General features: G+C 55.0%; 2 protein-coding genes across 7 annotated transcripts in view; one reads left to right on the top strand and one right to left on the bottom strand.

Moving 5' to 3' along the window:
* Positions 1–4,681, top strand: part of AGPAT4 (1-acylglycerol-3-phosphate O-acyltransferase 4) — a 120,736-nt gene extending 116,055 nt beyond the window's left edge. For all 3 annotated transcript variants that reach the window (XM_045805478.2, XM_045805479.2, XM_045805480.2), the window contains exons 8-9: positions 1,498–1,696; positions 4,121–4,681. In XM_045805478.2, coding sequence (XP_045661434.2) covers positions 1,498–1,696; positions 4,121–4,215 — 294 coding nt within the window. In that variant the 3' untranslated portion in view covers positions 4,216–4,681. The remainder of the gene's footprint in view (positions 1–1,497; positions 1,697–4,120) is intronic.
* Positions 4,682–11,722: 7,041 nt separating this feature from the next.
* MAP3K4 (mitogen-activated protein kinase kinase kinase 4) overlaps positions 11,723–13,602 on the bottom strand; it is a 110,037-nt gene continuing 108,157 nt past the window's right edge. For all 4 annotated transcript variants that reach the window (XM_045805476.2, XM_087865636.1, XM_087865635.1 and 1 more), the window contains one exon: positions 11,723–12,257. In XM_045805476.2, the coding sequence (XP_045661432.2) occupies positions 12,237–12,257 (21 nt within the window). In that variant the 3' untranslated portion in view covers positions 11,723–12,236. The remainder of the gene's footprint in view (positions 12,258–13,602) is intronic.

Below are 13,602 nucleotides of genomic sequence, written 5' to 3'. Positions count from 1 at the left end.
TTTGGGCCGGGCACGGGGAGGGCCGGGAAGGGGCCACAGGGAAGGGGTCAGAGGCTCCCCTTCCAGAATGGCCTATCTGGGGACGCATTTTAACCATGACCCCTCAGTGGGGAAAACAACCTGTTACTCTGTACATCCCGATTGGGGAAGAAAGTACGGTCTGTTTTAGAGATTGCTCTCTCAGGCTGTTAAAGGGAGAAGTTCCACACCTCGGGTGTAAGTTCTAGATAGATGGAAGCTCGTTTTCCGGGAAACTTGACTCTTTGGACAACAGGGACATCGCCAGGCTCAAGCAGGGGCCTCGCGTGATCCAGAGATGGGTTTTGTTCGGCATGCACGCCGTTGTTGCTGATATTTAGAAGTGGGCAAACTCCCCGTGGCGGCCAGTCGCTGGCCCCCATGCCCCCGCTGCCCTGGTGCCGGTCTCTCTGTCCCTGCTGCCTGTTGCCTGGCCCCGCAGTGTCACTCACTCCATGGCTGCCAAGCAGCGCCTGGGGTCTCCCGGGAGCAGCCGGACGGTGCTCGCTGCACAGGCCGGGCCTCGGGGCTCCCTGGTGTGGCCCACGTCCGACCGAGAGCCCCCCGCAGGCCTCGGTGACACACACACACTCGGGGACAGGCGGTCTGAACCACGGCTGCTGGCGGTCCGGAAGCCAGGGAGCCACCCCCCGCCGAGACCGTTGTCCTCGCTCCATCTCATCACGCAGGCACCCCTCTCGCCCCGTCCCCAGGAGGGAGGCCACGTTCGCACAACCTCCGTTACAGTCTTTTGTGAGAACTGCTGTCTGCTGCCGGTGCTCATCTCGAGTTTAGAAATGCAACGGTGCCCACGGTAGAGGCCGGGTGCCGTCCACGGGATCCCGGGGGCCCCGGAGCCCAACGAGGGGCCTCCTGCATTTAGGCTCAGGTCGGGCACCAGATGAGAGAACCTGCCCCGGCTCGTCAGGACAGGAGCCTGCTGACCACCTGGCTGTGTCGCCAGTCACGTCACAGAGCCGCTGGGCAGTGCGCTGCTGTCGTGCTTTCGGTGCAAGACGGCGAGCTCAGGGCTCTGCCTGAGGCTCGGGGTTCTAGTCTGTTCTGCGGGCGTTCAGTGCGGGCAGCTTCAGTGTCTAGTTCGCTCTCCACTGGCCTGTTCTGGGTGGCCGTGCCCCCTGTCCTGCCCACCAGAAGTGGGGCCTCAGAGGCCGGCCACCCGCCCGGGGGCAGGTAAGTACCGAGGCGCGGATAGGATGGAACCGGGCTGGCCTGGCACCAAGGCTCCAGCGCCCACGCCTGGGCTAGTGACGGAGCTGCGGCGGCCCTGCCTCTGTGCCACTGGGGGAAGCCAAGTTCAGTGTTGAGAGGACACATCAGGTGCCTGCAGACGTGGGTCTGCTGCGCTCACAGGGGCCCAGGGCTCTGAGCTGCCCTCTGAAGCAGAGCCTCGGGAAGGGCCTGCACGAGCGCGGTGTCCTGCACGGGGAAAGTGCGTCAGGGTCGCCTCTCTGTCCCCAGGATGCCTTCCAGGAGGAGTACTACAGGACGGGCACCTTCCCGGAGACACCCATGGTGCCCCCCCGGAGGCCCTGGACGCTCATCAACTGGTTGTTCTGGGCCTCCCTGCTGCTCTACCCTTTCTTCCGGTTCCTCGTCAGCATGGTCAGCAGCGGGTCTTCCCTAACCCTGGCCAGCTTCGTCCTCGTCTTCTTCGTGGGTAAGTAGAGAGCACGGGACCTGCCCCACCCATGCAACTGTGAGGAGCACCTGCCAGGGGGACAGGTGGAGGCCGAAGTGGGGGTACAGTCAAGCCGGGCGTCGCAGGTCTATGAACAGAAGGCTCAGCCCGCAGACGGACAGGGAATGCTAGCTTGCAGGACTCCCGGTCAGGCCCACCCAGGGTCGCAGGCCCAGAGGAATTCACCTGTGGCTGCTTTCCCCAGGGCTCTGCCCGGCACGGCAGCTCTGCAGACAGCTCTGCTCCCTGTAATCAGTCCTCCCTCCTCACCAGGAAAAACTTTTCCTGGAGCCCAGCAGCCACGTGCAGAGAGGCTCTTGGCCATTCGAAGCAGGTCCCGGCCCCTCTGGGGAAGCGCGTGTGCTTCTAGACGTTGGTTGCCACATGCATGACATGGAATAGAGAGGTCTGGGAGCACTTTTGCATCATCCATACTGGCTTCATTGACCAGGAGTTTGACTACTTTGGTTTCTTCATGGCCCCGCGGTTCTCTGCACCCTGCCGCTGGTCTTCTAAGTAGGGCAGCCAGAGGGAAACTCGGTAGGATTCCCCGGGAGAGCAGCCCCGGGAGAGCAGCCCCGGGAGATAGACACATCTCCCAGAGTCTGAGGGAGACTTTGGAACTCCTCCGAGACTTTGGAAAGCACGGGCAGAGCGTGCTCTGCCTTCCTGAGACCAAGGGGACATGGCACGGAGTCAAAGCACGCAGTGATCTGCGTGCTCGTTTCAAATGGACATAGCTCAGTTGTTCCTACAACAGACGAGGTGCTGAATGAGTGCTCGAAAGACTCCGACAACACAAAAGAATATAAAATTGAAAGTGTCTCAGGACAAAATCCCCCTCCGAGCTTGCGCCCCAGAGATGAGATAATCATTAACAGTCTGGTGCACATTCTCCTGGACTCAGACGTATATGCATATATACATTCACACACAGGGACTATCCCTAGCTCACGGTTCTCACCTGATAAATTGTGGCCACCTGCACACGTCACGACACACAAAACCTAGCTCATTCTTTTGGATCAAGCCAACCAGTTCTAGACTGTTTGCAATAGGCAAACTGGCCACTGTTCTGACACTAGACCCTATTGTCATCTTTTTAAAAATGGAAGGTATATTTTAATGCTGAAAATTAAAATAGTATTTGCTCTGTGTAGGAAAAAAAGAAGGTATAGGAAAAAACCCGCTTCTAATCATTTAACTCCCTGCAACACAGGCCAGAGGACCCCGCAGCACTGCTGTGTGCTGGCCAGGTGTCCAGGAGCTGTGGTTGTTGGGGTCCCCGGAGGGAGGGGAGCAGACTGAGCCTGCCTTCAGTGGGGCTCCCTGGTGATGAAGGTGTGGAGCGCGTGCCAAATGGGGGCCGAACACTCTCCCGGGGTCTCCAGGAGCTGACTGCCCTGGGCCCCCCGGCCCTCGCCCCGCAGACCCGTGCCTCATCAGCTGTGAGCCCGGGCCTCACTACCCTCTGCCCGGGATTTCTGTATTTGTGTCTCGTTCCCCTTCCAAGGCCTTTGAGCGACGGAGTCTACAGTGCGATCACGGCCACAGCATGGTGGCCCTGCCGTTGGGACAGGCCCTCCTGGAACTGCCCGTTTGTAACTGGCCCAGGGCATACCCGGGCCTTGTCGGGCGGGGCTGCGCTCGCCCACACAGCGATGTGTGTCACATTGTGACCTGGAGATTTCGGTTATCATCCATTTATCCATTCTGAAATGCGTGTTATGTGCTTGGTGCTCGGCTCCTCAGGGGACTCAGATGTGCTCCCTGCCCTGAAGGAGCTCCCCGAGTCCGCCCTCTCCGAGAGCGGCTTCGACTGCAGTGTGTGAACTCGGCCCTGTTGTCTAGCTTCCTGGTGGCCCCGCTGGGCTCTCAGGAGGGTCCCTCCTGTTCCATTTGGGCTGGCCCCACTCGGAGGCAGGGGGTTTTCCCGTTCACTGCTCTAATACCCCAAGAGCAGAGCTGGGCACTAAACAGATGTTTGGGCTCGTGCACTCTCCAGGCGCCTGGTAAGTTATCCAGCTTCGCTAAAGGGTGTTGTGTAAATTCCTGTCCTGCATTCGCAAAAGAATCCTCTTTGCCTTGGGGGCCAGCGTGGCAAGCAGAGGAATTTGGTAAGCCTCATGTACAGTGGAGCGCAGCTCAGCAAACTCCAAGGGTTGAAGGATTAAAACCCACCAGCAGAATAGCCTCGCTCTGTTCGTTTGAATGTCACTTAGTCTGACGCCCGTGCTCCCGGAGAACTACAGAGAGATTATGCAATGGGCCCCAAGTTAGCTGGCGAGATCTCAGCTGATGCTGAGGTCTGCAGACAGCTGGCCTCCCAGCATTCTCCCCGGCCGAGCACCCTGGAGTCCCCTGTGGGCTCCTCCTAACTGCCTGCGCTTCCCATTTCTGCAGCTTCTATGGGAGTTCGATGGATGATCGGTGTGACAGAAATCGACAAGGGCTCTGCCTACGGCAACATCGACAGCAAGCAGAAACGGAGCGACTGACCCCAGACACATTAGCGCCCGGAGGGGCCCTTGGGGACTGGTGGACGCTGCCAGCCATCCTTAGTGGGACCCAGGGACGAAGTGGGGTGAGCCCCTGCGGGAAGGCAGGGAGTGTGGTCTCAATGCCAGATGGGGAGGAAGATGTTCTTAAATCTTTTGTCCCCCATAATGCTTTAGTGGGTTTTGATTTTTTCGTGTGAGTGTGTGAGTGTGTGTGTGTGAGAGAGCGGGTGTAAGGGAAAGGATACATACAAGTGAGAATGATGTGCGGTTGTTAGCCTTATTTTGTGATCATTCAGAGGGGATCCGAGGCACGGGGGGGGGCAGGGATGGGGAACGGAGGGCTCCCCTTCATTCTTTGGTGCTCAGTTTTCTGTACTGGATTGCATAAGAGTGAAAGGCGCTTTAGGTAAGATGACTAAATTATGCCTCCAAAAAACCGATTAAAGTGTTTGGCTCCCTGTGCTATGTGTCCACGGACTGCTCCATCCTCCGATTCCACCCTCTGCCACTGTTCTGGGGTTCTGGACGGCAGTGACCCCGCAGCGCGGCCAGGAGGGAGCGGGGTGGACTCAGCATGAGGGGGACAGCTGGATGGGGCCCTCCTGGCCACAGACACAGGTGCAGGAGTTGGGGGGGTGTGTAGTTAAGGGGTGCGGCAGGTGCTGGGGGACGAGCTGAGCGTGTCTATTGGACACAGTGAGAGGCCTGTAAGGCAGCTTTGGTTTTCCCAATCTGCCTGCAATGGAGTCTTCCTGGCCCCAGGCTTGAAGAGGTGGCCAATCCCCGGAAGGACCTGAACGGAAAAATAAAGCACAGGCACTCTGCAGCTGTTTGAGAAACGACCTCACGTGCACGGCTCATCTCAGTAGCAGGCAGAACCTGGGCCCCTCAAACCAACACAGGCTCACTTTTTAAAAACACCATGCAGGAACCGAGATGCTCCTCTGAGCAGGGTCAGACTGGAGCAAACACCGTGGGACGAGGACCCGCCAGCGTCACTTTTCTTCCGGAAGCCCAGACTTTCACACCGAGAAAGAGGGCTGGCTGCCCGTTGACACGTGAGGCCGCCTTTGGAGTCTCGGCCACACGCAGGACCTCTGCAAACCGCTGCCAGTCCAGAGGCCACACGCACGCGAAGGACAAGCAGCAGTCTCTCTGGTGGAGAACGTTTAGCCACGGGACACTCTGTCCTCTCAGGCCGCGGCGCCGATGGCACTCACAGCGGGAACTTAGGAGCTGAGAGGTAAGCAGACGGCTTTCTCCCTGCGCACAGCGACACGCTGCCCGGGACGGAGCGCTGTCGCTGCGCTTACAGACGGGAGAAAGTGCTGCATCCAAAAGCTGGGCACTACCTAGTCAGCATCGCGTTTTCAGACGTCTGCTCATTTACTCACCAAGTGTTTCCCAAGCACGACGGAACTAGGTAAGCCAAGGAGTTAGGAGAGCGCGCGAGCAGCTCTCTGCTGAAGGGATAACAACGTATCCCTGTTAGGAACTGCAGAAGCGAAAAGACAAACAGATCCTGGCTTAGCTGCAGGGAGGGAGTTTCGGGGAGGCCAGAGCCTGAGCGGACATTTGCAAGCATCCCTGGGAGCAGGGGTGATGAGCCCATGCATTTGCTCACCCTGCGTTGGGCCACGGGCAGGTTTCAGACACAGTCTTCCCTCAGAGCAGGAAGAACAGAGACACGTGGGCTAAAGTGCGGGGATGACCACTGCAGGCCTGGGAGCGGCTCCGGCGTCTGTGCCCGTGTTTCTGTGTGTCCGCCTGCACCTGGACGTGGGGGGTGCTGGGCGCCGGGGACTCCTCGCTCCACAGCAGAGCTGAGCAGGGCCGCCGGGGGGAGGTCAGTCCTGCTCGCAGCTGCGCGGTTCACCCTCACGACCCTGAGGCTCACTCACAGTAAGCCCGTGGGTGAGTCGCCTTACCTCGAGTCCCAGTTTCCCCGTTTGTAAAATGAGGGTGATCACACCTGCCTCCTGGGTTGTTTCAAGGGTAAGATGAGGCCATATATGTGAACACACTTTAAGAATCCTAGAGCACTAAACACAGAAGGGATGAGAGATTAGAAAGCTGCCTCCATGTTGCTACTTCGCAAAATGCTCAGAAACTACCGTGAGCCAAACGTACATCCTTCTTCTGTCATTTCCCCCGTGAACATAGTGACTGAGTGCTAACAACTTACACCCCGCCTTCGCCCAAGAGCGTAACGCATGAGCAATCGCAGGCTGCTCACCAGCGCCGTGGGTCCAGGTCGGAGGAGGGCAGCTCCATCAGCGCTCCTTTTCACAATGCCTCAGGTAGCAAGAGAGGGTGGTAGTCTGGGGACAGATCCTGCCATTTTCTCAGCTGTCTGGCCCTCCCACGGAGAAGCATTTTGTTAGGAGGCATGGGGAGCTGGTTTTCCCTCTGCCCTGTTGCTATAGTGGCAGAGATGAGCACGGTCCCCTGGAAAGACCCAGTCCTGGATCCCTTCACCCAGATCTCACGGATGCCACAGTCTCTTCAGCAGAGAGCTGTGCTGGCTCCCAGGATACAGACTTCTCGCAGAAATAAAACCCCACGGAGGTTAAGCCACCTGTAGTGAGTGCTAGTCCCGGGCGGTGCGTCATGAACCAAGAGCTTCGTGTGCTAACACTTTCATAGCTTGCGTCGGCCCTGCTCAGAGCCCGCTCTGAGATGCAATGCCGCAGAGAAAAATCGTTTTCCTGCACTCCAGAGAGCGATGGCCACTCCCCAGACTTCCCTGCAGCTTGGAGGCAGGGAGTCTGACGCAATTCTAGGAAACCAAGTCCCCAGAGTGACTTTCTTTACTAAAAACACCAGCCATCCAAAACGCAGCTTGCGGCTGGGGCCGTGGACCCGTCCAGTGACTGCTGAGGGAACAGGAGTTACTGTGGACGAGGAACTAACGCACTTTGTGAGTTAGTCTCTTGCCTTGTTTACTTTCTTCCGAGAGAACACAACCTTTCTCCTGTGATCACATAGTGGTACTGGAGTTATCTCGTGACCGCTGTATTCTCTAAATAAATGCATGCAAAACCTCGTACAAGGAGCTACTGGTGTTTAAAAACTAAACGCACGAATCCTTTTCTAACATACCTGTAAGTGGATCTGAACGACAGTGACTTAGATGTACGATCCAACAATAATCAGCCAGGAAGGGTGATTAGGAAGGGATGACGTGCCAGTCACCAGAAGGGGCGCTGGCAGCTCCCGGGTTCTCTCCTGGTGGAGCCCGACAGTGGTCTGGCTGCCCCCACACAAGACAGATTTGGCTTTTGCAGAGGCTTTAGAACTTACTCATGAACGTGGACAGAAATTCTCCAGGGTACCTGTTCTCTGCTCAACACGAGGTTTCAGCCAGCTTGCCCCAAAGCACTGGGCAGACCGTCCACATACGTGCTAGGCTCAAGAGAGAAGAACAAACACCCCGGGGGGCCGCCAGTTTCCTGAGCGACCACAGGAGGAATGTCAGTGTCCCGTGAGCTGCCACTCGTGTTGAAAAGACCCCAGGGGCGGGGCCCAGTGTGGTGGCCCGTGTCTGCCCCAGCTGGGGGGGTCTGGGCAGGGCGCCCGCAGGGTGTCTCCGGTTTATGGTGCCTCGCGTCCCGCAGGCTGTCCCATTAGGTGGCCAGGGGGCCCCTCCTCCAGCAAGGGTGTCTGACAGCCTTCACGGATGCAGCGCTCACACGCTGCTTGCGGAGAATAAGTGTCAAGCACGGCACGGATGAGGCGCTGGGCCGCCCGCTTCCCGACCGCGCGGCGCCAGCAGGCTGTTCGTATGCCTGCCTCTTGCTCTAATAAATGCTCTTCCTCCAAACAAAAACGGTTCTCAAGTGTCCTGCTGGAATGAGACACGGGGACTGCCTCGGCTGGGAAGGGACTACCAGGTCTGGGGGCGAGAGCCGGCTCTCCCTTGTGGGCTCCGCGCCGTGACCCAGCGTGGCCTTCCTCTGCCTCCAAGGAGCCGGCCAGCAGCCGCTGCCTTTGTGAAACGGGAAGACGGCTCAGTGGCTCCTAAGATAAATGACTTTGGGTTGACACACCGGCCTGTGCGGCGGCCCCTCCCCCGGGGTCAAGACTCATGGTCATTTGCGGCCTTTGCCAAGGAATCACTCAGGAAGGCCAGGCCGGCTGCGAAGCTCCCTCACGTTTGGACTCGTGGCCACTACAGAGAGCGAGCGTGGCCGCGCAGACACAGAACTGGCGGCATCGGAGCTGGGTGATTTCCTAAAAACATCTTCAGAGATTTAATCAAGAAACATTTTTAAAACACTTTTTTTTTTTTGCCAGGATGAATGAGGCTCAACTCCCTTTCCTGATGACATGCTAGACAAAAGGGCAAGTCCCTTTCCGGGCAGCCCCTCTGCCCTCCAAAGGCAGCCCGGGGGAAGGCTGGGTCAGCACCGAGCGCCCCAGCGGCACGGCGCCTGACCCATCGCTTTGCAATGAACGAATACCCCCAATGCACTCCTGCAACCCTGCCTTGGGGTTTGAGTATTTCCCGAGTCTCCACAAACGTAAACGAGAACCACTTCAGCCGTGTGAAGGCCTTCTGTCCTAACACAACGGGGCTGCGGCCTTGCGAGGGCGGGAGAGGACCGAGCACTCACTCCTGTTTCTCTTGACCCACGACATTCTGTACCACTCGCAGCCTTCCTCACCGACAGGTAATGTGTCCAAGACAGAGTATCAGAAACGTCTCCTGCACACTTAGCGTATGTCTCCTCCTCGGAGCGTCAGCTCCGCGGGGCCGGGGGGCTCCGGGCCACCTCCAGCGGTGGTGGGCGCTCAGGGGGGGCTGACGAAACGAACGGAGCACCGACTCGGGTGCTTTCATGACTGAAATGCCACTGTCTTCTCTTGATGCCCTTTCCGAAAGTAAAAATAAGAACCTTTCTTAAGTGCAATTAGGCCAAAATAAAATCCACAACGTTATACCCGGTCAGTATGTTGAAGTTCCAGAGTTAGCAGCGAAAAAAGCAAAGCTTTTCTCCAGGAAAGAATAAGCAGTTCCACGCCAGGCAGTCCTCAGCCCTGCAGCCTTGTCCTATTTTAATGTTAGGGTTCTGAACTGTTTGAAAAGCATTTATTAAGCACCTTAGATCTTTTCAGTATCTAGAAAAATGTCCTAGGCTTGTGTGAGTAAAGCGTTCCACTGAGTAAGACTCATATGATTTTTTACCTTTAACATTTTTTTTTCAAACAAAAGCACAGTCTTGATTTACATGTTGAAGGAACTAGATATTTTTGAAATTCCTGGCATCTCCGTTCTGTTGAATTTTAAGGAAAGGAGCAGTATAAATACAAAGTTAGGATTGCTGAATAATAATCCTTTTGAATTTGAAAAATGAATTAAACGACACAAATTGCACTTTATCTTAAAATCTGTAGTCTTTAGCCGGTCGTTCCTAAATGTTTCAGGGAATTAGGAAAAGTCCCCACAGGAGTTTCAGGGTGCCATTCCATCCATATGTTTGCAAATGAGGAGGGAGGGAAAGAAGTGGAGAATATTAACAAAGTTGATGAACTCGTACAGGGTGCTCGGACTTTTAAAGTTTATACAAAATAACATCACGAAACTACAGAAGCCCACACCCGGGCGGGACGGGTCGGCATCTAGAACAAGCTTGAGGCGTCTGCGGACTAGTGGGTGGAGAAGCAACGCAGGCTTTTTCGTCCTGTCCACAGGTGAGATTAGGGAATGAGTTACCCGAAGTGCACAGTGAACCCTATCGATCTCGTACACAAAAACTAACTAAAAATAGATGATGAATCTAAATGTAGGAGCTGAAACTATAAAACTCTTAGAAGAAAATGTAAATGTAAATCTTGGGTCAGGTAATGATTTCTTAGATGCGATATCAAGAGCATATGCAATAAAGAACAATAAGCCAGACTTCAAAATTAAAAACGTCTGTGTTTCAAAAGACACCCTTAAGAAAGTGAGAGGACAAGACACAGACCAGGAGAAAAAAACTATTATAGATCACATCCCTGGTAAAGGACTTGTATCCAAAACATATAAAAACCTCTTATAATTCAGTAAGAAGTAGACAATAACCCAATTAAAAGATGGGCAACAGACTCGAATGGGCCTCTCACCAAAGGAAAACAAATGGCCAACACACACAAGAAACAAAGCTCACCATCACGAGCGAAATGCAGATCAAAACCACAGTGGCTACCGCTTCACGGAGAGTGGCCACGGCCACGGCCGGGGGAGAGTGTGGACAGGCGGGAACCCCCACACGGGGCTGCTGGGAATGCAGGACAGTGCAGCCACTGGAAACCGTTTGGCAGGTTCTTAAACTATTGAACGTGGATTTGCCATAGGACCCAGAAGTCCCACTCCCAAGAGAGATGAAAACGTCTGTCACGCACAGACTCGCATAGGAATGTGCAGAGCAGCATGATTCATCACGAACACAAAACGGAACCAGGAGCGAAGAAAGAAAACGTGTGGCATCTCCGCGCACTGGCACGTTGGGCAGTACAAAGGACTAGAGTCCCGACGCGCTACAACGCGGACGGACCTCACTAACGCCACGCCAGGTGAAACGTGCCGGCCACCGAAGAGCACGCTCGGGCAAGTTCTATTTAACTGGAATGCGCAGAACAGGCGCATCTGGAGCGACCGGCGGCTCAGCGGTCGCCCAAGGCCAGGGGTGGGCGTGGGGACCGACTGCAGAGGGTACGAGGCTTCGTGTGGCGGGATGTCCTCAGGCGGACTGGAAAGACGGCTGCACGCTCGCACAGCCACACGGACGACCCCTGGACTGCACGCGCCCAAGACTGTGAATCACGCGGAAAGCTATCTGAGAGAACTGAAATCTTAACGAAATTCTGTGTCTGTATGATCCTCCCGTGATGCCAACGTTCTCTGGACGTTACGTCTTGGAGAGGATCTGGTGCCCTGCAGGGAAGGTAGGACGTCGTGCCCGAGAGATTACTCGCTCAGAGGCAGCTGCTAGGTGTCAGGAGTGAGTCTGTGAGTTCACTCAAAAGAGTTCTCAAAAAGTTCAGGGAGCTGTAACGTCAATCTTTTAAAAGTTTAATAGCGAAAAGAAGCTAAAGAGCACCATCAGTGACACATACTTGGGGCTACTTTAGAAAACTAACTGCTGAAACGCTGACATAACGACGCTTTCTTGTCAAGGCGTAGTTCAGCAGCACTTAACACTGACCACACACTGACACGTCTTGTTAAAGGTCAACAGCCTCCAGCACGTGGTACCAAGGCGACTACTGTCCCCCGACCGCCACTGCCCGGGGACCGTAAGAGAATCTAAAGGGGTCTCTGGCATCCATGGTGGCGGTTCCTTTAGCCCTGATGCTTTTTCAGGGAGGAGATCCTAGATCCTGCAGGGCTCCCAATCCAGGGCTCATCTCTTGCGCACTGGCGTGCACCCCTTCTGTACGGGAACACGTGAATATGAGTGACAGGCCTCGGTCTCAGATAACAGCTCTGAAGCTGATAACCAGTAAAAGACAATATAACTGAGCTTTCCTAAAATAAACCATTTATTGAAAAAAGAACCTTTTTCTTAAATTTCATTTATCAGCCTTTGCATAACAAACCTGTGGCTTGCCAACAACAAAAAGGTAAGGTTTCACAGTCAGTGCACTCGACAAACAAGAGTTTAACAAGGCCCAGGACACCTGATAACACTACAACTGCTTTTGAACCCAGGAAGGTCAAAATACTACACTGATGTCACGGTTCTCAGTCACACGAGAAACAGGTGACAGAGGCGATGGTCCGTGTACAGTAGTAATGGCACTTAACATGCAGCTTCTTTACCTCGTGGACACCGTCACTCGGAAGGGCCCCGTGCCACGTCAAACAGGAGCAGCAGGAGAAGTGACGCTTGTCACCTGTGCAGTCTTCAGTCTTGGAAGGTTAAAAAGGCTTATACTGTTTCTCAGCACAGTCTTTATGTAAATATTACATACAGTAGTGATTACGAGAATTCTCTGAGCACACACACTACCAGGCCGCAGACCGATTAGCTTCATTCTTCATCTGTGCAGACCTGCAAGAGAGGCGGGAGAGAGCTGAAGCCAGTCCGCGGCAGGCACGCGACTTACAGGTAAGTCACGCCGCTGCCACCGCCGCCACTGCCACCTCAAGGACCCCCGCTTGCAGCCAGCCCGGAGGGGAGGCTCAACTCATGTAGCCAGTGACGTCTGCCAACCGGCCACCGAGAGTGCTTTTCAGAATGTATCTGTACAAATCGAGTTCATAGTGTCTCAACAAAGAGATGAGTGTTTTTAATCACGAATCCCGAATATCTACACAGCAAATCCAGCTACTTGTTCCTTCATTCCACCCACCCTGCTCTCCTGCACCTTCCCTCCCTCCGTCAGGGGCTCCCCTGCAGGGCCCTTTCAGCATTGTTTTCCCCAGAGTTCCATTCTCACCACATTTCTCCTCGAAATCCTCTCCCAGCAATGTTCTGTCTCCTGGATCTGCATCCGAGCCCATTCAATCCCAGGCGTGAGCCCACATTACCTGCACGCCCGTCTGAAGTCCCTGAGCAGACGTTCCAAACACCTCAACCATCATCTACCGGAGAGGAATCCACCGCCTCCCTGACCTGACCCTCAGCCAACTGCCTCTGCACCCCTCCTGGCCGACGGGATCTCTAACCTGGGGACCCGAGCCGGGGCCTGGGAGCCGTCCTAGACCCCTCCCCTTACTCGCCTTTCTCATCCCATCAGCTATTCAGTCGTGGCCATTTTAACCCCTAAATATCGCTGATAACTCGCCCCTGACCTCCCATGCCCGGCCCAGCAGCTGTATAAGAAACTTCGTAACTACTCTGTCTCCAGAAGAATCATTCTAAAACACCATTTAATCATCTCGTGCTATCATAAACTGAACTCCTGGGGCTCCTGTTCACTTTCGCAGCCTAACCTTTGGCCATTTTCCACATCCTGTGACCCATCTAGACACAGCTCCTCGACTGTCTTACCCTCGTTAGCCTGCCGTACCCCCACCTCCCTGCCCCGCCTCCCCACACCCTCCCAAACACTCAGGCATCTCATTCCAGAGGAAGCAACGACAGCTGAGATTGCCTGGCTGGATGAAACCGCCCTTCTCAGTGACGTGACAGCATGGCATATACACCCTCATCCCAGGTCGGAACACACTGCTTCGTCACTACTGAGCCTGTCCTCAAGGAGACTACACACTCAGGAGTAGAAACTATGTCTTTCACCAAGTCCCATTTAAAATTCCATGTTAACAGTCCCAAGTGTACCATAAACACACCAGGATGGATCAAGCAGAGAAACGCAACAAGCATTCTCTGGAAAAAAAAAGACATACGAAATTCCCTGGCATACTATATTTAGCTCCTTTCCACTTCACGTATA

The sequence above is a fragment of the Ursus americanus genome, chromosome 11 (assembly GCF_024610735.1).
Source record: "Ursus americanus isolate L20-20 chromosome 11, mUrsAme1.1.p, whole genome shotgun sequence".
Taxonomy (NCBI): domain Eukaryota; kingdom Metazoa; phylum Chordata; class Mammalia; order Carnivora; family Ursidae; genus Ursus; species Ursus americanus.
This window is presented reverse-complemented; position numbering and strand designations above follow the sequence as displayed.